Genomic DNA, 24,411 nt, shown 5'->3' with positions numbered 1-24,411 from the left:
AGCGTGGATGAGATAAAAATATAGCAAAGCATGACAAGCGAGTATAAATTTTCAATTAAGTAGCCGGCGCCGTAGGTCTAAATGCAGGCCGAAAATATATATTATTTGTTATTATATTTATTTCTTCGTTGAATTTAATTTGTTTTTTATTTATTTATTAATTTTTTGGTTTGTTTTGCTTGTTTCTTCTGACTCGCATACTATACATAGTTACATAGTTTTGTTATACAATTTTCTGCTGATTCCATTTTGATTACGGTTCTTGTCTCAAAGATAACAGTTTAAAAATTAATTGGTACTGAATATATGTTCAGTTAGACAATTGGCCGAGTGTCTAAGTCTTTTTCTGATTTGTTAGGTAAAATTATTTCGACTTATTTAGAAACTAAGAGCAATGGAAACTTCGGCTCTGCAAGTTAACAGTTTATCTCTGTTTATGTGTCGATAGATGAAATAAGCGATTGTTAATCCCTTAAAATTGTTTTTCTGAAAGGTTAGAAAAATTCTATAGCCGCCCTTATCTCGCCGTGAGTCCAGCTGATCAATCGTAATCGGTGTATCAATATAGATCTTTGGCTAGATATAATCCCATAAAAAGTAGACCATTGGAGCCAAATTAGATTTTCACAATAGTCAAAGTTACCAATTGACAGATCCTCTTTTTATAGTTTCAGTCACTAAAAGTTCGCCCTTATAATAGATTGTTTATGGCTCTTGTTACACCAACCTACTAGAACCTTTACTAACTTGGGCTATTAATTCGCATAAACACATAGCACTTCCAAACGAGGAAACAGTGGCTTAGTCTTCTGTGTTTGAATTTACATATGGTCCAGTAAAAAGGAACCATTATTTTTTCCAATAAATTTATGTAGTAATCTATACACGTTGTATAAGTGTGATCGGTTGGTTACGCTATATGACATTACCAGATAAGATTTCATACTTACGAAAACAAAAAAGTAAGAGAAAATACTCAAGATAATCCACAGATTTTCTTCGATAAATGCAAAAATTAATCCTAAAAATGAGAACAGTTAAAATTCAGATAAAGTTACAGCCAATCACGCACAATTTTGGTTTCGTCAACACCGTGCTGGTAATTTTGACGTCACAGACGCACCAGTTTCTCGAAGACTAATTAACGTAAACCTTTTGAACCGAATTTCCAACTGCGAATCGACAGATGGTCAACAAAGTTTTGCGATGTGTTTAGTGGGATTAGCAGTCATCATCAGCGAGCTGCTTCTCTACAACCAAACTATTAATTCGAAGCTGTGCTGTCAATATTTGGACCGTCTGAGAAGAAGCAAAAAGACCCAGAAGGGGTCAATTTTAACCAACAGGAGACGAATTCTATTCCATTAGGACAACGCCAGGCTACACACACCGATAGGGACTCGCCAGAAGCTCCTAGCATTCACCTCATCTATAGTACGGACCTGGCATCAAGTTCCTGTGTAAGACGAATAATTTGCTGATTAAAAATTCACCTCAAGATAAATTTGTGAAAATCAATTGTGCCAGTTTTTTTGTAAGAGTTTGAGGGAGCCTACAGGTTATGTTAGACTTTGTGAAGCCATAGAAAATTAGAGCCTACAGAGTTTCTTCAAGATTCTTTGCGCTTCAAATACATCAATTAGATATCTATTGAAACAGAAATGCGGCAGATCGCTGATATGTATTAAGTACTTTGTAAGTACTTACGTGAGTTTGAGAATATTGTTAAGCACCTTGTAATTGGAAAAGCAATAAGGAGTTCTTCTACCGATTAGTTACTTAACATTTTGTTTCAACGAACTCAAACCACTTTTTATAAAGAAAATAGCATTCTTGATTCCGTTGAAAAATATCAACAAAAGTAATAATAAAGTTATACTGCAAGTTTCCGATGTCAACAATTCATATTTAAATAACTTTGTCAGTAGTTTTTTTTCTATTCATGCATTTGTAGTGACTTTTTCAAACAAAACCTAACTCATAAAGATTGCAGGCTTGCATGAACATACTAGTAGGTATGTATAGTTTGTATGTAGCTTCGGCAAAAGCTATTAAAAATTGTAACACTAAATGCAAATGACAACCGCTGCGCTTAATTGGCGCTTAGCCGTCTCAGGTGAGGCGACGGCAGCCACGACGGGCAGGCAATTAGCCGTGCGTGTTTCGAAAAAAAGCGACGCTTTATCTCGGCTCTTTATCTACATACAAATTAAATGCTTTCGCGTTAAAGCTACTTAGGCAGACAGCATTCACCAACAGTGTTTTGTGCATGCACGAATGCAAATCGTTAGCTGCGAAGAAATGTCAAAATGCAAAATGCGAAACTGACAAACTAGCAAACTGGCAAGCTGCGCGAAGTGTGCGAAGTGTGGCCATAAAAAGTGCAGCTTAAGATAAGGTGTCTGTATGTAATTCGTGAATGCACAGCAGGTGATGCTGCATTGTGGTGTGGTGTGGTGTATGTTGGTGAATAAAACAAAAACTCGTAGATTAACATATTTGTCATTCAGACACAAGTAAGCAATCAGCTGTGACTCGGAACAAAACTAAAAGAAAAAACAAAAAACAATAAAGCAAACAAATTGCGAAATTAGAAAAAAAATTCTGACAAAATTTCATTGTCAAATACAAATTGCAAACAATAGCGAATAATTTACGTATTTTATGCACAACAACGCTTCTAAGAAAATTTTACAAAACACACAATTTCGCTTTGACGCATTTAATGACTGTGTAACCAATGTTGCATTCTTGCTTGATTTTTTTTTGTTTTCCACCGCTCTCGTCGCTACCACTTTTTTATGGGTGAAAATGCGCAAAAGTTGGCATTGTGTGGGGAAATGTCTGAGAAAATATGTAATTATATGTCAACACGGTTGCGACGATTGTGAAGGCTGCCGAAAATGTGTGTCAAAACTGTTTCACATACCAGCATACCAACATACACAATGCGCTTTTGACGTGCAAATGCGAAAATTTCACAAAAATGCTATAAATAGTTGGAATTAATGTCACGCTTCATATGCGCAGTTTTGCAAATGCGTGGGTGCATATTATTAAAGGACACAGAAATATTTTAAACTAATTTATAGTAGGTGTAATGCGTGTAAATATATATGCAATCAAATGACGAATGTAAATTCTTGTTTTTGTGTTTTTCGAATTGAACTGAAGTGAGCTCTAAAGACCCTCATTATGAAGCCTAACCTCACATAGCTATATGTAAGCTATATTAAGTATATGTTTCAAATGTATATATATACATATTGCTTATCGTTCGCATTGCGCATTCTAACCTCACATGACTCCATATACATACATAGTTTTACCCTTATAAAGCAGGTGGAAAATGTTCACCGTGAGTTTCACCATAAAAAATAGACGGTGCAACCGGTGACACACCGTATTTTTATACTCTCGCAACAATGTTGCTAAGGAGAGTATTATAGTTTTGTTCACATAACGGTTGTTTGTAAGTCCTAAAACTAAAAGAGTCAGGCATAGGGCTATATATACCAAAGTGATCAGGGTGACGAGTAGAGTCGAAATCCGGATGTCTGTCTGTCCGTCCGTCCGTCCGTGCAAGCTGTAACTTGAGTAAAAATTGAGATATCATGATGAAACTTGGTACACGTATTCCTTGGCTCCATAAGAAGGTTAAGTTCGAAGATGGGCAAAATCGGCCCACTGCCACGCCCACAAAATGGCGGAAACCGAAAACCTATAAGGTGTCATAACTAAGCCATAAATAAAGATATTAAAGTGAAATTTGGCACAAAGGATCGCATTAGAGAGGGGCATATTTGGACGTAACTTTTTTGGAAAAGTGGGCGTGGCCCCGCCCCCTACTAAGTTTTTTGTACATATCTCGGAAACTACTATAGCTATGTCAACCAAACTCTACAGAGTCGTTTTCTTCAGACATTTCCATATACAGTTCAAAAATGGAAGAAATCGGATAATAACCACGCCCACCTCCCATACAAAGGTTATGTTGAAAATCACTAAAAGTGCTTTAACGGACTAACAAAAAACGTCAGAAACACTAAATTTTACGGAAGAAATTGCAGAAGGAAGCTGCACCCAGGCTTTTTTTAAAAATTGAAAATGGGCGTGGCCTCGCTCACTTATGGACCAAAAACCATATCTCAGGAACTACTAGACCGATTTCAATGAAATTCGGTATATAATATTTTCTTAACACCCTGATGACATGTACGAAATATAGGTGAAATCGGTTCACAACCACGCCTTCTTCCAATATAACGCTATTTTGAATTCCATCTGATGCCTTCTCTGTATAATATATAGTACATTAGGAACCAATGATGATAGGGGAATAAAACTTTACAAAAATACGGTATTTGAAAAATATGTAAATGACGTATAATGAAATCTCGATTATCACTTTATCATGCGAGAGTATAAAATGTTCGGTGACACCCGAACTTAGCCCTTCCTTACTTGTTTTTAAATGGTTCTACTCTCAAGTTACATAGTAGATATTACTTGCCGTCCTTAGTTTGTTTACTTTTTCAACATTTTTTCAGAAGAAAAAGCAAAAATATAAATAAAATAAAATGATTTTTTGTAGTACTTTGAGTACAATCTCCATATATCCATATATTGTCTCCATATACCTTTCTCAGACAAAAAACGACTAGTTATGGCTTAAAACGCGTTTAAAGATTCTTCATTTACTCAAACCGATCTACGGCTGTAACTTTCAAAATATTGGCGGAGACACCGCTTAGATTCCTAGTGTACGCAGGACCTTCTCTACCTGGTCTTTCCCTCGACGGGTACTGCATCGAATACTTTCAGAGCTGTAGAGTTTTCACCCATTCGGACGACATGACGTAGACGCTTAATTCGCTGAACTATGTCAATGTCGTCGTATATCTCATACGAGTATAGCTCATCGTTCCATCGAATGCGATGTTCGCCGTTGCCAGTGCGCAAAGGACCATAGATCTTTCGAAAACCTTTCTCGAAAACTCGTAACACCGACTCATCAGATATTTTCATGGTCCATGCCTCTGCACCTTATATCAGGACGAGGATGATGAGTGACTTGTATGGTTTGGTCTTTGTTCGTCGAGAGAACACTTTATTTATCAATTTCCTACTCAGTCCGATGTAGCACCTGTTGGCAAGAGTTATTCTGCGTTGAGTTTCTAGGCTGACATTGTTGTTGCTAATACTGATTCAAAAATAGACGAAATTATCTACGACTTCGAAGTTATGACTGTCAACAGTGATGTGAGAGCCAAGTCGCGAGTGCGACGACTGTTTGTTTGATGACAGGAGATATTTCGTTTTGCCCTCGTGCACGACCAGACCCATTTGCCCTTATCCAGCCTGGTTAAGGAGGAGCTGAACTAATGGCGCGAATAATGAGGCCAATGATATCAATATAATCTTCCACTATTATGCCGTTTTATTTTTTACCACTCCATCTGCTTTGTCGTTTAATATCTCAGTTCTTAGAAGGCGGCTTCGAACTTGTTCCACCTTTCATTTGGTGAATATCAACTCGAGCTCGGAAATTCGGCAAAACATCTAAACGAAAGTTAGTGACGTTTTTAAACATGAAACCGTTACCTGTTCGAATTAAAATTAAATGCACTCAGTATTTTTGTACTCGTTCTCCATTCGCAACACCTGATAATATGCATACTTACATATATATAGTACATCTATAGTATTATATAAATAGGTTCCGCTTTTAAATTTAATTAAAACTTTAATTTTGCACCCTTCTTTCATTTTGTAGTGTCAACAACATGTGTATGTACCTACATAAAGGGTGATCCATTTCCATTTTCCCTACTTCTTTAAAGAAAAAACACAGAAACTTCGAAAGAACATTCTTTGGCATTTATTTTTTAAAGATTAGCTCTTTCAAATGTTGGCCGCGGCTACGTCTCAGATGGTCCATCCGTTGAGTCCAATTTTCCATGACTCGTTCGAGCATTTCGACTGGTAACTAGCGAATGACATCCGTGATGTTTTGCTCCAAGACCTGAATCGAAGCGGGATTGTCCGCTTCATATCCCCACAGGAAAAAGTCTAACGGTGTCATATCAAACGATCTTGGTAGCCAATCGACTGGCCCACAACGTGAAATTATCTGCTCACCGAAGTGTTCTCTCAATAAATCCATTGATTGATGCGATGTGTGGGAAGTGGCGCCGCCTTGTGGAACCAAATATCGCCGAGATCACGAGCTTCAATTTCAGGCATAAATAGTCGAGAATAACATGACAGCTTGCAACGAGTCACGTGTGATCTGCCAAAAAAGGCTAATGACAAAAGTACCTCTACTTGGATCACCCGTTATATGTACATCGGCTTGATGTTATGTGCATACATATGTAAACACTAGTACTAGTATAAGTTTACAAGTGCTCGCATATAAATTACTTAAGATCTTTTGGCATTGTTTTTTCGTAATGCACTGCCGCAGTTCGGCTTTGCAAGTTGTTATCTTGCACCAAGAACAGTTGTTGCTGGTGCATTTTATCATTGTTTTGACTTCTCAATGGCCCAATCAGTGTAATGCGAACATATGCATGTATTGGTACGTTCATATATTTTACATTATTATTTGTAGCGTGGACTGAAAAGCGTTTTGTACTCGAAATTTCGTTTACTCAATTCTTATCTATTCAGTAGGTTGGCATTTAAACAGTCACGCTGACGTGTTTCAAAACTACTGCTCGGAACGTCCAAAGCGGGTTTTTTGAAACCGATAATCATAATTGACTGTGATTATTATTATTTTTTTCATTGATTTATCGGTTAATATATAGTAATTGAACGCTTTTCTAGTGCTGATAGCAACCTGAGTAGTTTCTACAATTTTCTCATGTGAAATCTAACGGTTGTATTTGCTAATGAGAACCATTAATTTGATTTATTATACTGTAATTGCTTTGTTTGCCAAAGTGTGGGTGGATATTATTGCTCTCCATTTATTTTATTTTTTTTGCATGTAATCATTAAAGTAGTCAGCCAACCATGTATTGGTGATTACATCGATTCACAACTACGCGCCGTAACCCGAATTGGGACAAATTAAATGTTGTTGCTGTTGAGTGATAATTTTTTAACTGAATAAAATATAAAAATTAGAATAGACGGCTCCAAAAAGTGTTTTTTTTTTATTTAACACACTTAGAAATATATTTTTTCACTCCTACCCGGTTACCATTGAATTGAAAACAGTGTGTAATAGTGTTTGTGTATATGTGTTCCCACTTTGCTTACTTAGAATCTGTGCAAATTAGCAATCAAATAATTGAAAAATCATTATGTTGCTGAAAATCGTAACGAATTTCGTTTGTGGTGAAGTGAAGAAAGTCAAAACGAATTTGACGATGTTCTTGGTCTTCTTCTGGGTGATTTGGTTCTCGCAATTGATTGCCATATCGACGATGTTTCTCAGGTAAATAAAAATTATGAATGTGTTATAAATGTAAATACTTTTGTACATAACAACAAACATACAGAAATTATATGTATACGTGGATTGCAGTTTTTATTTCTGAGTTAAGCACTGAAAAATTTTTAAAATGGTTTTATTATTTTTTCATAATATTCCCCAAAAAATCCATATACTATATATTTAATAAAGTTTTTATACCAATATTAAACTAAACTCTTACTTTCCTATTCTTCTTTCTTCTAGCTTGCCGGATATCACGGAGATTCCTACAATCACTGTGACAGAATTGCCATTGGAAATACTGGAGCCCACGCGCGGCAATATTGAAGCACTCATCATTGATGCTGCCAAAGAGACCATTGCGCGAGAGCATGAAAATCATACAATGGACGTATTGGAGAACAGCAGTGAGGCTATAAGAAAGGGTGTGTATCAAATGTTTTTCCGCTTCATTTGTTCTACAGCCTCTTTAGGTTGTGTAAACTCTGAGTCATTCGCTCTTTTATTTGTTTTCCTAACACTTCTTGACTTTGCCCTTGAGGGATGCAAGTTTTATTTCGCTGAGATAACATCTAATAGGTCATCCGTTGTCTCTTTTATTTAATAATTGAGAGATATATCCTTGTACTTTTTCTATTTGTAGCCAGAGTCATAAAGCTATAAACTTTCCTCTTTTATCAGTCCTCACTTATTTTACCCTCTGAGGATCTTTAGCCTTTGAAATCTATAACAAAAATTTTTTGTATAATATTTAAAAATCTTTCCAGACGAAGAAATCATCAAATTTGACGACTCTGGCGGCGGTGAACATACACAACCGACGCTGACGGACGCTGATCTCACTTCCAGCGAAATTCCATCAAACATTCCAATTGTTAATGCCACCAAAGCACCAACGAGGACAACACAAAATGAAAGCGATAGTCCAGCCACTGCCACCCCTGCCGAAGAAGACATCGCGGCTGGTGGTAACAATGACGGTAATACCGTAAATCTCACTGTCGAAGAGGTGCCCATACCGGTATTCTCCGAATGGGCCCAAAAACAAATGGAGGCTGCTGAAAAGCAGCAGGCAAAGGAGCAGGAGGTAGTAAATACCGCCACACAGAAAAAGAATCACACCAATGGGGATGGCAAACGGGCAGCGCCGCTCAAAATGCGCAACAAGAACTATGCATCACCCGATTGTGGTGCCAAAATAATCGCATCCAATGCAGATGCAAGCAATACGGGTGCAGTGTTGAGCTCCTCAAAGGACGAGTACATGTTGAGCCCCTGTGGCAATCGCATTTGGTTTGTCGTCGAACTCTGCGAGGCGATACAAGCGCAAAAAGTCGAATTAGCCAATTTTGAGTTGTTCTCTTCGTCGCCGAAAAATTTCACCGTTGCTGTCTCAAATCGTTTCCCCACACGCGATTGGTCGAATGTGGGTCGTTTCATAGCAGAAGATAAGCGGAATGTGCAAAGTTTTGACTTACATCCACATTTGTTTGGCAAATTCGTACGCGTTGACATACACTCACACTACTCCAAAGAGCATTTCTGCCCGGTGTCACTTTTTCGCGTCTTCGGCACATCAGAGTTCGAAGCTTTCGAAACGGAGGATACACCGCACATCGATTTGGATGATTTTGACGATGAATTCGGGCAAGAACAAGTTCATGCGAAGAGTCCTGATATGAATCTGTTTAAGTCCGCCTCCGACGCCGTACTCTCGATCGTCAAGAAAGCGGCCGAAGTGCTTGTCAAACCCGCAAACCAACAGAATACGACACTCACAATCACGCAAACGCATACAACACAGTGCCGTACACCGGCCACGGGACCATATAACTGCGTCGATTGTAGTCAACCGTTAGTGGCGCGCATCAACAATGCGCTCTCCTGTGAGTATCAGTCTCTGCAAGCGTTACTTAGAGTGCCATGGCTGCTGAAAGATCTACTGCGCACGCGCATTTGTGCCAAGGATTTCGGCATTGAACTGAAAGCGAAATCTAACGGCGAACTGGGTATGCGCATGCAAATGGACGTGAAAAACAGTTATTACCTGAATTTGTTGCCAAGAGAATATGTAGGCGCGCTGTGCCAAATGCTAGCGACACAAGCAAAAGCAAAATCACCAACAACAGCTGCAGCGGACGACACGCAAGACGAAAATGCGGTTACGGAACCGCCTCTAAATCTAACTATCGACAAGAAATTGAAAAAAGACGATTTTCGAATCATCGACGGCACGCAAAAGAAGCTAGTTACAAGCGAAACCACAAACCTCGGTGACGACATTGCAACTGAAAACGCTGAAGTAATATTTAACGGTGAAGGTGCACCACCACCAACAACAGCAACAAGCACAACAGAAAGTGGGACAGCGGAAGCAGAGCAAATTGCACGTCCACCGCAAGCGAACATAGACGACGCAGCGACAACAACACAAGCGCCACACACAAGCGGTGGCAAGGAACCAACACCCGATGTAAATATATTCAATGTACCTGCACATAACGAACAACAAGAATTGCAAAAACCATCGCAACCCAGCGAACCAAGCGCTGGCAGCCACACAGAGGAGCAGCAGAGCAGCGGTGACTCAAGTGATGACAGCAGCGCACCAAGCAGCACAACAACTTCGATACCGCCTGCAAACGGCGACAGTCTAAAAGTGCTTGCCGACAGCACGAGCAGCGATAACGCGCCACCGGCGGTGCAGCCAACACCAACCACTACCGTTACACCCACATTGGGCTCACGCAGCGAAGAGGATGCCGCCTCTTGGGAGAACATCGATAACTTGATTACTTCTACGACAGCAGCGCCGAGTGGCGGTGAGGCGAGCGCGCATGGCAGTCAGCCTGGCGTGAATCTACAGCAGAAAATACCCAGTGGTCCACAATCGGAGAGCGTCTTTATACGCCTGTCCAATCGTATTAAGGTATGAGTAGATTTTTTGTTAAATAATTACTAAGGTACATCTGATTATTACAAAAAAAAAACCTTCATTTCAACCATTCGATCGTTTACATCGATTTAAAGTCTCTACTTTTTTACACTTTGAATTGCGCAAATAAAGCGGCTCTCAAAGCTTTACTTTAAAATTACCAATATGTTATGCCTAACTGTGTGAATGGTGAAGCCTTTCTTTATAAATCCTACTTCTGCCTTCCGAGTGATCTATTTAATGGATTACAAAAAATTCAGCGCGCCAGTCGCGTCTTCTTTTTGCAAGGTGGCACCAATTGGAGATTCCAAGTGAAGCCAGGTCCTTCTCCACCTGTTCTTCCTAGCGGAGTGTAGGTCTTCCTCTTGCTCTGCTTCCTCCGGCGGATACCGCGTCGAATACTTTCAGAGCTGGAGTGTTTTCGTCCATTCGGACGACATGACCTGGCCAGCGGGTCTTTTAATTCGCTAAATTATGTCAATGTCGTCGTATATCTCATACAGCTCATCGTTCCATCGAATGCGATATTCGCCGTGGCCAGCGCTCAAAGGACCATAAATCTTCCGCAGAACATTTCTCTCGAAATCTCGAAACGTCGATTCATCAGTCCATGCCTTTGCACCTTATAGCAGGGCGTGAATAATGAGTGAGTGAATTATAAAGTTACTCTTACTCAGCGAACTTGTTACTTTGTTGTTATCCTGTCAGACAAATAGTACCTACTAGATATTTTCGCATTTAAAGGGTTGGCGCTACTCATTTACCTAACTGATTGGCTCCTGCTTTTCACTATAGTATCCTTCAAAGTTTATTATTGTTTTAGTCATGTTAGCTCATCGACAAACTGAAGTAAAGAGGCAGACGTCTCTTTAAACTAGTAAGCCTGTAATTTTGATGTATACAAGGTGCAGCAGCAAGCGGTTCGTCCTTCTATTGTCATGTCTTGGATGTGGCTTCAGTGGGTGGGCATTAATAATGGCGAATTTGCGTGTTCGACATTGTTGCTCCGTTTAGCTTAACTAACGCAAGGTTCTTTGATTTCTTCACGTAAACCTTTTTTTGTTTTGGTTGCTTATTGTGGATGTATTTTTGTTTTCTTAGTATTACGCAGGTCTAGAAATTAATCGGTGTTAGAGAACAGTGGGTCAAGTTAGCAAATGTCCTTAAACTTAGTATACAAATTAAAAACGCTGAGAAATTCTTCGCCCCGGAAATTTTTTGTCAATACAACAACAACAAAAATCACAAAAGATGGTATATACAATCTAAGCTTGAGCTTTCTTGAAAGTGGAGTAGGATAACGGCAGTAATTTTTATTATTGGGATTTTTTTTTGAGAGTATCATTGAAAACTCTATCCTAACAACCCTTAGTTTGAATAATACACTAATATCCCACAATAAATCTATATAAATAAATTGTTGCCTACAATTAGGCGCAATGCCAAGTGGCTCATTTGACATCGCAGTCACACTAAGAAAATCTCTATGTAGAAAATACATTTTGTTTTAACAATTTGCTACACTGTTCCTTAGTTGATTGTGAGTTCAAACTTGCTTTTCGTCGAAAACACACTCTAACTTGACTGACTCTATCCTTGCGTTTTCAGTTGTTAACCGACTTCAGGTGCCTTTGTACTATATTTAACTTAATTTATTTCTAACACGTATTCAATACATTTAATATTCACTCTTTTATCCTGCAGGCTCTTGAGCGGAATATGTCCCTATCGGGTCAATATCTGGAGGAACTATCACGACGCTATAAAAAACAAGTGGAAGAGCTACAACTCACACTCACGCAAACAGTGCAAACAGTACGCACGCTGGAGGAACAGAATCGCCGCCAAAGCGAGCTACAACAATTGCTCGCGCAACGCAATACCCAACTAAAGGAGGAACTGGACGACCTGTCGCTGCAGGTGCACGCATGCATCGTGGTCATCATCTTTGTAGGCGCCTTCGTCTTTCTCGTACTCATGGTCAGTATACTCTTCTATCGTTCGATGCGTCGCCAAACCAAGGAAGTGCTAGCGCTCTACACCAGCACGAATCGCAAAAAGACAGCTAGCGCAGTGGCTGCAATGCAGAAAAAACTCAATCGACGTAAGTCATTTGAAGATTTCTCAGATCATCAGCAGAGCGGAGAGAAAATGCGACGACCCAGTGAGGAGGCGCTTATGATATTGAAGGAAAGCAGTGATGGTAAAGGTGTAGAAGCTGTTGGCGATGCGGCGAAAAATGCAACACAGCGTGAACGGAAAATGTCCGTTTGTTACAGCAACAGCATGAGCGGAACGAGTCTCTCGCATGATGCAACTATCGTGCGTGCTGAAGGCGACCCAAGCGCTCAAAATATCAGGCAGCGGCGCAAAGGTGAAAAACATTCCTGGCCAAATACCGAACATGCGCAACAGCAGGCACGCCGTCATCTCGCCCAGCTAAATGCGACAAACGTTGCTGGTGCAGATCATATGGAAAATTTCGACAAAGTTAGTGGACGACCACCGCGTGCACCACCACTAGTGTCTGGTGGTGAAAACCACAATAAGTCCGCTGGCAACAAATCGAGACGAAAAACGCAACTGCCGCGCCGACAGGCCTCCGTATCGCATGACTTTATGGGCGGCGCGAATTCAAATAATCCGGCATCGCTGGATATAGACAGTGCAGCGGAATACGATGAAAGTCTACGTCTCGAAGAGGATGACCTCGATAATTTCATACCCACTTCTGACTTAGCATACAACGAATTTATGCCTGAAGGTCCGTCTGGCTATCAAGTGGACGATGGTGTGGAGACCGTAGATGGCGCCAACGCGGATAGCAAGAAGTCGGGCAAAAAGCTAAGCCGTCTAACAGCGCCGGCTTTCTTTAAATCACCATTTGGCAAAAGCCGCAACAAACTACGTAACAGTAAATCGACGAAGCATCCGCATGAATCCACGTCCTGGGAATGGTATCGCTCGAAAAATGCCGAGCCAAAGGCGTTAAGTGGTTCGGTGTCAGCAAGTGGTGGTTTCATGCGCGCATCGCCTACCGTCAGTTTGGACTCATCATCACTCTCGGAAATTTTACTACCAAACAGTCGTACAGAGAACTCATTTCGCATACTCGAAGAGGCCATACTTTCATCGGGCGAAAGCATAGCCGCGAGCAGTGTGGCAACAACTGGCACGAGTGCCACAGATAACGGTAATGGTAATACAAACACTAATGGCAGTCATAGCAATGGCAGTAGCATCGCTAGCAATAGTAATCGCAGCTCCACTTCATCCACATCGACGAAAAAGAAAAATCGCAGCTTCAATAAAATATTTCGCAAAGTATTTTAGACCGTTTTGATGTGTATAGTATTTGCGTAGTAATTATTTTCTTGTTTGACTAAAGACAGTGCGCTTAAGAGAACTAGAGAGAAACCATTAGAAATAGTAACGTTTTGAAAATCAAGCGCCTGTTTAAGTGCATTTAAGCTGTGTGTATTTAAGTGATTACAGAGCGTCAAGTGTTATCAGATAATTATCTAAACACACGAAGTATTTATTGTCGAAATTCAGTCACCTGATATTGCATAATATGGTTAAAACCAGGAAGCCCAGTAAAAACTATATTTCTGATATAATTTCTACATAAAACGCAAAGCTTAAAGTCTGAAATTTTACACAAATTTACAAATATGAAATAACGACCACTTCGTGCATATTCGTGTAGTTACAGAAGGAGTTTTAATAGGGTGGACCAATTATAAAATTGTTGGTAATTTTAGCGAACTCTGTTGGTAGTTTTCAAAAAACAAAACATTCAGCATGTTGGAGCGTTTGTTTGTAAAATTTTTTAGGTTAGAAAAGGTCAGAAAATCTATACCTTTTTTCAGAACGAAATCAAACGCTTTTAAAATTTCAGCTCGGCACATTATTTTGTTTAATTTAAATATCTACATTTATTTTACAAATTTAATTTAAAAAAATTATATATTTTGAAGCGTTTGCATTGCTTTATACGCACATTTTCTTCAGTTCAAGCTTGTTCACTTATTAAACACTTAATATACGACATTTTATGCTTGCCTGCCGTTGTTCTTGTAATAAATTTATTTCTTTAAAAATATTCAACATTTTCATACAGAATAATTTTGTTTCTGATTTAGTTTTTAGTTAAGAGAGTTCAAAATAATTATATGGCTACGATCAACAATTTTGACAATTCGACGGATTGCAATAAATAAGAAAAATTACTACTAAGTCAACGATTTGATGGAAAAGTTGGGAAGAGAGTGAGAGAGGAGAGTGTAGCTTCAAAGTTGTACTGCATAAATTTAAGATTTCTTATTATACAAATGCTCGTAATTGAACCAGACAACATGTAAAATTTAATCATTTGAAATTTTAAACAAAAAACTAATGTAATTTTGTCATTTAAATATTTTTCTAAAGTTTTCCAAATCCCACTTCAGTCATATTTTTAATATATGCCATGAGTACTTTAGTTTTGTATATATTGTATGCATGTACATATATGGAGGAAATATTCTATTTATATGAACTGTTGTAAGTAGCCATTGTATGAGGCGAAAAAATTGTTATTATTGTAAAAAGATAGTACATTTTTGAAACTTATTTAACAAAAATTTTAAATCGCCTGATTATTGTTATTTATAAGCAAATTTATGTACATACCAATATGTACCTGTGTGTATCGAGTGGTTAAAATCTGCAGTACATTTATGTACTCAAACATATTTGTAGGCTGTTAAGTAAAAAAAATCGAAAGTATCCGTTTCGGCAAGACTTACATACATATGTACACCTTGATATTGAGTCATCTAGATACTTAAATATTGACTGTTATTGCAAAATAAATTTTCAATTTAAGTAGTTACGCATAGAATATTGAATTAATTTGTATTTAGAGAAAGAAACAAGAGCGATTAATCGACACATATTTTCATCGAGCAATTGTGTTGACAACGCACGTAGAATTTTCTTCATTTACATTTGTATTTTTTCATAGTACTTCATTTGCTTTACCGGCATACACACACAAGTGCATATAAATAACATACAAATATTTGGAATAATCCCAACTTGTACTTGTTATTCATACACAGTTGCCATTTTGGTAGCTTGTTCAAATTCAGTTTCTCATTTTTCTCATTGTGAGTTGTATTTTCATACTATTTCTAAGTTCCTTTATTGCATTATTCCATACCATCAATAAATATTGTTATATCATTTCATTACAACGTAAATATTTCATGCATTCACTAGTTCGTAAATTATATTCTAATATTATTCATATGAAATGTATTTTAAAGCAATTGTTATACATAAGTACATATAAGCTTATTTGTTACATACATACTTATTTTGTTCAGATATAATTTTTGATTCATTTGCAAATTCAATGGCTAATTTACATATTTAATGTTGCTATTGAGTGTAAGCTCTTAAATATTCTTCTTTTGTGTGTATATTTCTTGCTTGTAGTTGTATTATGTGAGGGCGCGTACATTTATATATTTGTAAGAGATATTTGCGTTTATAGCATAAAATAATGCAATGCCATAAAGCTGTTTTGTCTATAGGCGTTATTTATTTAATAAAAAAGGATGTAGTAGTATTTTAGGTAAAATAAATATACATTGGACTTTACGAAATTGCCACATTCATATAAGACTATAATAAAAATAAATAAATTTCGAAAATGTATTTTTTTATTTATCGCCATATGTCAACAATGGAAAGTTTTCCTCTAGGGCATTAAAAACTTAACTTGAACGGAGAGCGCTGTTAACCGAGAATGAATTCGTTAAAATTTTCTGTTGTTAATTCAGTCTAGGACCATCAGGCGGAAAAATGCTGCTTTTAGTGTAATTCGAGCCTAACTTTATCTTGATTTTGATGTATCAGTTTGTATGATAGCTAGGTACAAGCAATAAAGGTCTGATCTGAACAATTTTGACGGAGATTGTAGCGGTGCATTGGATAGTAGTCTGCAAGATTTTTCGGAGAGTAATAGGACTGAGTCGATTTAAAAAAAATTATTGAACCAATCGTTACAGTTCTTTAAAAGCTTATAAGTTCCTTTTGCGTCCAACGCGATTTCCAAGCATTGATGTCGTTACGGAAGGCATTCTGCGGAATACACTTGAGAGCCTTGAAAAAAAACAGCGATTAATCGGCACATGTCTTCATCGAGCGATTGTGTTGATAACAATAATGCACGTAGAATTTGCTTTCATTAACATTTGTATTTTAAACTTTTCATAGTACTATATTATCTTTATGTACATATCAACTTATAAACTAGCTATTTTTCAACTAGTTACTTTTGGAGTTAATTTGGAACTAGTTACTATCAGACCAATTACTTTTGGACCAGTTACTTTGCAACTAGTTACTTTAGAAAGTAGTTTTTTTTAAACTAATTACTGCAACCAGATACTTTTGAAACTAGTTACTATTACTTACTAGTTACTATTTTTTTGCATAACCGTCAAGATTGGTTTCGCACACTTTTCCTCGTTAGCTTCTCTTCATAGCTCTTTGGCAAAATTTGGTCGATGCAGCGCTGCCAGCGTCACAGAAAGCATTCTCCGGAATAGCCTTGAGAGCCGAGGTGCATGCTGCTTAGATCCCCTCTGTCGCCTCAAAATGACTCTTTGTCTCGGGATCATTCTCAAATATACACGATTCGTCACCTGTGATTGCGTTACTCAAAAATTAAGTCACTTTCACACATGTTCAAATTTTCTTGGCACACTTCCACTCGCCGCAATTTCTGGTCGTCAGTGAGCACTTTTGGGACCATCTTGGCGCAAACCTTGCGCATGTTCAGGTGCTCCGTCTCAATGTCATGAACCACAGATTTTGATAAACTTAACATCTGGGCAATTAAACAAATACTTATTCGACGGTCTGAGTTCAAAACTTTGGGCACATTAAGGGTGTTTGTCGAAGTCTCCCAGCACGTTCTTCATCAGCGACCTCTTCCCGGCACTCCAAAAAGGACTTGTTGGAAAACTTTAATCAACTTACAAACTAGTTACTTTTCAACCATTTACTTTAATAACCTGTTTCTTTGGAACCAGTTACTTGTGATACTAGTTACTTTCGGACCACTTACTTTTGGACTGGTTACTTTTGGACCACTTACTTTTGGACTAGTTACTTTGGGACTAGTTACTTTCGGACCACTTACTTTTGGACTAGTAACATTCGGGCCAGTTACTTGGGAACTAGTTACTTTTGGGCCAGTTTATTTTGACTAGTCCGAGGAGGCCACATCTGGACTATAGGGCGGCTACGGAAGCGTTGGGATGTCGACCTTGGTAAGGTAGTTGTTCACAAGAAAGGCGGTGTGAGCCGGGGCGTTGTCGTGGTGCAACTTCCAATCGGCTGCGATGTCTTGTCGGACCCGATTGACCCTTCATTTGAGTCTCTTGAGGACTTCCACATAAAAATTGGCGTTGACGGTCTGTCATGGTGGACGATGCCTTTGATCTCAAAAAAGCAATGCGCATTGTTTTCACTTTTGATTTGTTCATTCATCAGCGACCTCTTCCCGGCCCTCCAAAAAGCTGGTGCCACCGAGTGTAGCGAAAATGGTCGTGGTCGAATACCGGATACCCGATAGTAAAGACTGGCGATCAGGAAGGTGATTTTTGAGGCTATTTTGTCCTTTTCAAGGAGTTTTTATTTACGTGGCGGGTCCCAAATCCAACGCACAACCCTCGAAAGGGAAGAGGAAGGGCGAGTTCTCCTTTTAGCTCGCCTTCAAACTGGTATTATTTGACCACCCAGAGGAGTTATTGGTCTAAGACCCGAAGAGGTGACATCGATATTATTGGCCATAACAACCACGCTATTAGTTCGCGAAGCAAATGGGTCTGCTAATGAACAAGGACAAGACGAAATATCTCCTGTTATCAAACATACACTCGTCGCACTCGCAACTTGGCTCCCACTTCACTGTTGACAGTCATAACCTCTAAGTCGTAGATAACTTCGTCTATCTTGAAACCAGCAACACTTGATGACTGGACGTTAAGAGTTTTCGAAAAAACGTTCTGCGGAAGATTTATGGTCCTTTGTGCATTGACCACGACGCCATTGACATAGTTCAGCGAATTAAAAGACAGCGGCTACGCGAATGGTTGAAAACACTTCAGCTCTGAGAGTATTCGACGCAGTCCTCGCCAGGTTAAGCAGAGGAAGAATAAGGCTCAACCAGGTGGAGAAGGACCTGGCGGCACTTGGAATCTCCAATTAGCGCCAAGCAAGTGTTGTTGCAAACTCGGCTATGAAAGCATAAGGGGTGTATATGCCAATAAAAAAGAAAAGCTGTTTTTTGACGCCAAACTTTTAATTCGAAACTGTACAGTCAACTATGTATTAGACAGTCTGAAAGAAGCATCGGCTCAGAAGCGCCGGTTTGGAGAGGAATCAATCAGAATAACGGCAGATCACACAATCGGTAGAGACTCGCCAGTTCCTGAAACTGGAATTTCCTGAAACGGCCTTGGTTAGGTAGCTGTTCACAAGAAGGGCGGTGTGAGCCGGGGCGTTGTCGTGGTACAACTTCCAATTGGCTGTAATGTCTGGTCGGACCTGATTGACCTGACCCTTCGTTTGGGACTCTTGAGGACTTCCACGTAAAACTTGGGTCAAAAAATAAATCGTTTTCACTTTTGATCTGCTCATTCATCAGCGACCTCTTCCCGGCCCTTCAAAAAGGCCTAGTTGGAAAACTGTTATCAACTTACAAACTAATTACTTTTCAACCAGTTGCTTTTGTAACCTGTTTCTTTGGAACCCGCCATTTGTGGAACTAATTACTTTTGGACCACTTACTTGGAAACTAGTTACTTTTGGACTAGTTACTTTCAGACCAGTTACTTTTGGACTAGTTACTTTCGGACCAGTTGCATTGAGACTAGTTGCTTTTGGACTAGTTACCTTGCAAATAGTTACTTCCTTCGTAAAACTTGGGTCGAGTCGGTGCGCGCACGCTACGAAGTACAGTCGCGGCGGAAGAAAATCAGTCCTATTACTTTCTAGACAAACCCCGTATTATTTATATATATGTAAATAAGACAGAGGCGCTAATGAACTGTTAGATAAATAAAATTGTTTTGGAAAAAAATCTCGAAGACTTCTGCGGTCGAAACCAAATCTAACCTTTATCAAAATGGATAGAAGAGCCTGGAGCCGAACTGTCTTGTAAGATTATGTTCAGACGAGGATGTTTTTTGACGCATAAACCGTTTTTTGTAGGCGACGGGACGATGAGGGATGTTAAAGGGACCGTGCAGCTTCCCATAATTGTCAAACTAAAACTGCTTTTTGTCATTACAAAATTAGGTAAAACCGTCAAGATTGGTTTAGCACACTTTTCCTCGTTAACTTCTCTTCATAGCTCTTTGGCAAAATTTGGTCGATGCAGCGCTGCCAGCGTCACAGAAGGCATTCCGCGGAATAGCCTTGAGAGCCGAGGTGCATGCTGCTTAGATCCCCTCTGTCGCCTCAAAATGAATCTTTGTCTCGGGATCATTCTCAAATATACACGACTCGTCACCTGTGATTGCGTTACTCAAAAATTAAGTCACTTTCACACATGTTCAAATTTTCTTGGCACACTTCCACTCGCCGCAATTTCTGGTCGTCAGTGAGCACTTATGGTCCCAAAAGTGCGCAAACCTTGCACATGTTCAGGTGCTCCGTCTCAATGTCATGAACCACAGATTTTAATAAACTTAACATCTGGGCAATTAAACAAATACTTATTCGACGGTCTGAGTTCAAAACTTTGGGCACATTAAGGGTGTTTGTCGAAGTCTCCCAGCACGTTCTTCATCAGCGACCTCTTCCCGGCACTCCAAAAAGGACTTGTTGGAAAACTGTAATCAACTTACAACTAGTTACTTTTCAACCAGTTGCTTTTGTAACCTGTTTCTTTGGAACCAGTCATTTGTGGAACTAGTTACTTTTGGACCACTTACTTTGAAACTAGTTACTTTCGGACCACTTACTTTTGGACTAGTTACTTTCGGCCCAGTTACTTGGGAACTAGTCTAATCAACTTACAAACTAGTTACTTTTCAACCATTTACTTTTGTAACCTGTTTCTTTGGAACCAGTCACTTGTGAAACTAGTCACTTTTGGACCACTTACTTTGAAACTAGTTACTTTCTTACCAGTTACTTTTAGACTAGTTACTTGGGAACTAGTTACTTTTGAACCAGTTTATTTTGGCCCAGTCCGAGGGGCCCATCTGGACTATAGGGCGGCTGCGGAATAGTCAACTATTAGACAGTCTGAAAGAAGCATCAGCTTAGAAGCGGCTGTTTGGAGAGAAATCAATCAGAACAGCGGCAGACCACACTATCGATAGTGACTCGCCTGTTCCTGAAACTTGAATTTCCTGAAACGGCCTTGGTTAGGTAGCTGTTCGCAAGAAGGGCGGTGTGAGCCGGGGCGTTGTCGTGGGTCCAATTCCAATCGCCTGCGATGTCTTGTCGGACCCGATTGACCCTTCATTTGGGTCTCTCAATTCTTTCTATATTATTTATAATATATATAATATTTACCCTATATTATCTTTTATATACATTTCAATTTAGCGTTATACATATAAAGGATTTATAATATAAATTTCATCATGGTATTTACCATTACCCCACCATACCACATTCACTATCGATTTTTGATGTTTCCATTAATCGATAACAAACATGAGAACGTAAATGCTTAAAGCGACTTTCTCATCGTTTGTTTCTAAAAGGTTTTTAGCTGCTGTGCAAAAATCATTTGCTGTGTTTGAAAAAGTATTAAAAGTTGTTAATTAACAAACAGATGGGTGATCAGGTATTTCTATTTCATTCTGTTAAATAGGAGTCACTTATAATTATAAAAATTCACAGCCTCCACAAATGTCTATGCCGCCAGGTGCCGGACCCATGCAAAGCGGTCCACCACCATTGCTTGGCATGCGGCCACCACCAGGTTTGTTACCTGGACCACCGGCACCGCCAATATTTCCACCCGGTCTTAATATGCCGCATCAACAACTGCCGCCACCACAACAAATGCCCCCACCACCACAACAAATACCGCCACCAACTCAACAACAATTGCAGCCACCACCACAGCAGTTGCCACCGCCGCCGCAGCATTCTTTACAACCGCCATTACAAATGAATCCTCAGCAAATATCCATGCAACAAATGAATCCTCAACAGATGCCACCACCACCGCATCAACAAATACCGCCACCACAACCATGGAATCAGGGGCCACCACCATCTCGTATGGAGGTACCCAATAATGAGCCGGTCGGTCGGCCCATTCCACTCATGTCAATGCAGGTTGAGAAACCTAAGAGCGGTAACGGTAGTAATACGACTGGCAGTTCCACAACATCGGATAACGTAGGTGAAGCTGATGAAAGCAGTGAAAATGTCGATGACGACGAGAAAAATAAAAAGCCTACCGAAGTGGTACTCCCTAAAGTGTTGGAAGATGTTTTGGCATTAAAAGATCAGCGCGCGGCTGAATTTCATGTGAATGCAGAAGATTTTACTTCGAATGAAGCGAACAGTGGTGGCGTTGGAAATGCTGGTGTGATAGGTAATGACTATGGTGATGCTGGTGATGACTCAGATGATGAAGGTGAGGTCCAAATGAATGGTGGCATAATTGGGAAAGGCGGTAAACAAAGCCGTGCCGAAAAAAATAAAAAGAAAAAACGTAGAAAGAAGCAAAATCGCAAACTTAGGCAGCAACGTGACAACGAGCGCATAAATGACGCTGACAATGATCAATCAGCCGAAGTTGATAATAAAACAGATGAGGCAGAAGCAGATGACGACGTACAGGCGGCACGGAATGAAAAGAACTCGGATGATGAAATTGAAGACAAAGATAAAAATAAATCGAGCAGGAATAAGAAGGACAGAAAGGGTATGGATAGGGATAAGGATAAAGAGAAGCAAAAACAAAAAGAAAGCGCTGTTGAAAGGAAAGATAAATCGGAGATTGTCGGTGATGATGATGTGACCATAGAATATATACCGGAACGCATAACTATAGCCGACTTAGCGCCAATGTATAGGCAATTTTATCGCGTTTTCGAAATATTTAAATTGGAGAACAAACCCAAGGTCACAGAGAAGGACAAAACCACTACGGAGAATGAAGGTGCAGCTGTTCCCAAAAAGCCAATAGACAAGATGCAAGATGATGATGATGACGAAGATAATGAGGTATTTTCTTCATATTTGTGTAAAGCCCATACTCTTTTATATTATTATTTATACTTTTTGTGATTGTTACAGGATACCAAAGAGGACAAGGAGAAATTATCTAAACGCAAACTGAAGAAACTCACGCGTTTGAGCGTTGCTGAGCTAAAACAATTGGTCTCACGCCCCGACGTTGTGGAAATGCACGACGTCACTGCGCGTGATCCCAAATTACTTGTACAACTAAAGGCTTATCGCAACACTGTGCAAGTGCCACGTCACTGGTGTTTCAAGCGAAAATATTTGCAGGGTAAGCGTGGCATTGAGAAGCCGCCCTTCGATTTGCCAGCCTTCATCAAAAAGACTGGCATTATGGAAATGCGTGAATCGCTTCAGGAAAAGGACGATGCCAAGTCATTAAAATCGAAAATGCGCGAACGTGTACGTCCTAAAATGGGCAAAATCGATATAGACTATCAGAAGTTGCACGATGCCTTCTTCAAGTGGCAGACCAAGCCGCGCATGACCATACATGGTGATCTATACTATGAGGGCAAAGAGTATGAGACACGTTTGAAAGAGAAGAAACCAGGGGACTTGTCCGAAGAGTTGCGCATAGCACTCGGCATGCCGGTGGGCCCTAATTCACATAAAATTCCTCCACCATGGCTTATTGCCCAACAACGTTACGGGCCGCCACCATCATATCCTAGTTTGAAAATACCTGGCTTGAATGCACCCATACCCGAAGGCACCTCGTTCGGCTACCATGCAGGTGGTTGGGGCAAACCGCCGGTAGATGAAAATGGCAAACCATTGTACGGTGATGTATTTGGCACAAATATTATGGACTTGGATGTAAGCTTCAAGAAAATATCTCTATAGCTTTTCGTTTTTAATTCATGTTTATTTTCCTCAATTTCAGAGTGGCATTGATGAGGGCGATATTGAGCGTAATCAATGGGGTGAACTTGAGTCCGAGTCTGAGGAATCATCTGAAGAAGAGGAGGAGGATGGTGAAGATCTGGCTAATCAGCCAGACGATAGCGGTCTCGTAACACCAGCTGAAGGTTTGGTAACACCTTCGGGTTTAACAAGTGTCCCAGCCGGCATGGAGACGCCAGAAACGATTGAGTTGCGTAAGAAGAAAATCGAAGCCGAAATAGAAGAGTAAGTACCATAGTATTTTTTTTCCTCAAACTATTTAATCATATTTTTCTCTGGCAGCAATGACACTCCGGTTCTCTATCAAGTACTGCCCGAAAAGCGTACCGATCGTGTTGGTGCTTCCATGATGGGCTCCACTCACGTCTACGATATAAGTGGCGTTAACAAACCTGCCGCACGTGCCGCTGTCACGGTCGATCGTGAGGGCACCGTCGAATTGGCTTTGGATCCCTCCGAATTGGATTTGGATAATGAGGCAATGGCACAACGTTATGAGCAACAGATGCGCGAACAACAAAGTCATCTTCAGAAGGAGGATCTCTCCGATATGTTGGCTGAGCATGTGGCACGCCAAAAATCAAAACGTAAACGGCAACAAGCCGACACAACAAGCAAAACAACAAAGAAGTATAAAGAGTTTAAATTTTGAATATTTCCCAGCAATCATTTGTATAAGCCAAGTAATATGAGCATTGTGTTCGACGGCATTTGTCTTTGGCGTATAAAGCATAAAATAAACCACAACAAATTACATCTCTTAGCTAATATTAGAGGCATCGTTGAATTAATACTCTCACTGAATTTGTACCACCCAAAAGGAAACGTCTGAAACCCTACA

The 24,411-nt window shown here is 39.7% G+C and overlaps 2 protein-coding genes across 4 annotated transcripts in view; both read left to right on the top strand.

Moving 5' to 3' along the window:
- LOC120769747 (SUN domain-containing ossification factor) overlaps positions 1–14,834 on the top strand; it is a 52,147-nt gene extending 37,313 nt beyond the window's left edge. Inside the window, exons 3-6 of one of the 3 annotated variants that reach the window (XM_040096904.1) lie at positions 7,694–7,875; positions 8,218–10,379; positions 12,090–13,578; positions 14,531–14,834. In XM_040096904.1, coding sequence (XP_039952838.1) covers positions 7,694–7,875; positions 8,218–10,379; positions 12,090–13,578; positions 14,531–14,541 — 3,844 coding nt within the window. In that variant the 3' untranslated portion in view covers positions 14,542–14,834. Of the gene's footprint in view, positions 1–7,194; positions 7,451–7,693; positions 7,876–8,217; positions 10,380–12,089 lie in introns of those variants that run through there. The other 2 variants (XM_040096905.1, XM_040096903.1) reach the window with 2 other exon arrangements.
- Positions 14,835–21,161: 6,327 nt separating this feature from the next.
- Positions 21,162–24,343, top strand: LOC120767754 (splicing factor 3B subunit 2). Its single transcript, XM_040093969.1, has 5 exons — positions 21,162–21,249; positions 21,306–22,646; positions 22,719–23,483; positions 23,551–23,795; positions 23,853–24,343. The coding sequence occupies exons 1-5, from the start codon at positions 21,238–21,240 to the stop codon at positions 24,220–24,222; spliced, it is 2,733 nt and encodes a 910-aa protein (XP_039949903.1). The 5' UTR covers positions 21,162–21,237; the 3' UTR covers positions 24,223–24,343.
- The last annotated feature ends 68 nt before the right edge of the window (positions 24,344–24,411 follow it).

This window comes from Bactrocera tryoni, chromosome 2, assembly GCF_016617805.1.
Source record: "Bactrocera tryoni isolate S06 chromosome 2, CSIRO_BtryS06_freeze2, whole genome shotgun sequence".
NCBI classification, from domain to species: Eukaryota; Metazoa; Arthropoda; class Insecta; order Diptera; family Tephritidae; genus Bactrocera; species Bactrocera tryoni.
The sequence above is the reverse complement of the archived record's forward strand: the minus strand, read 5'-3'. Positions and strand labels throughout refer to the sequence as shown.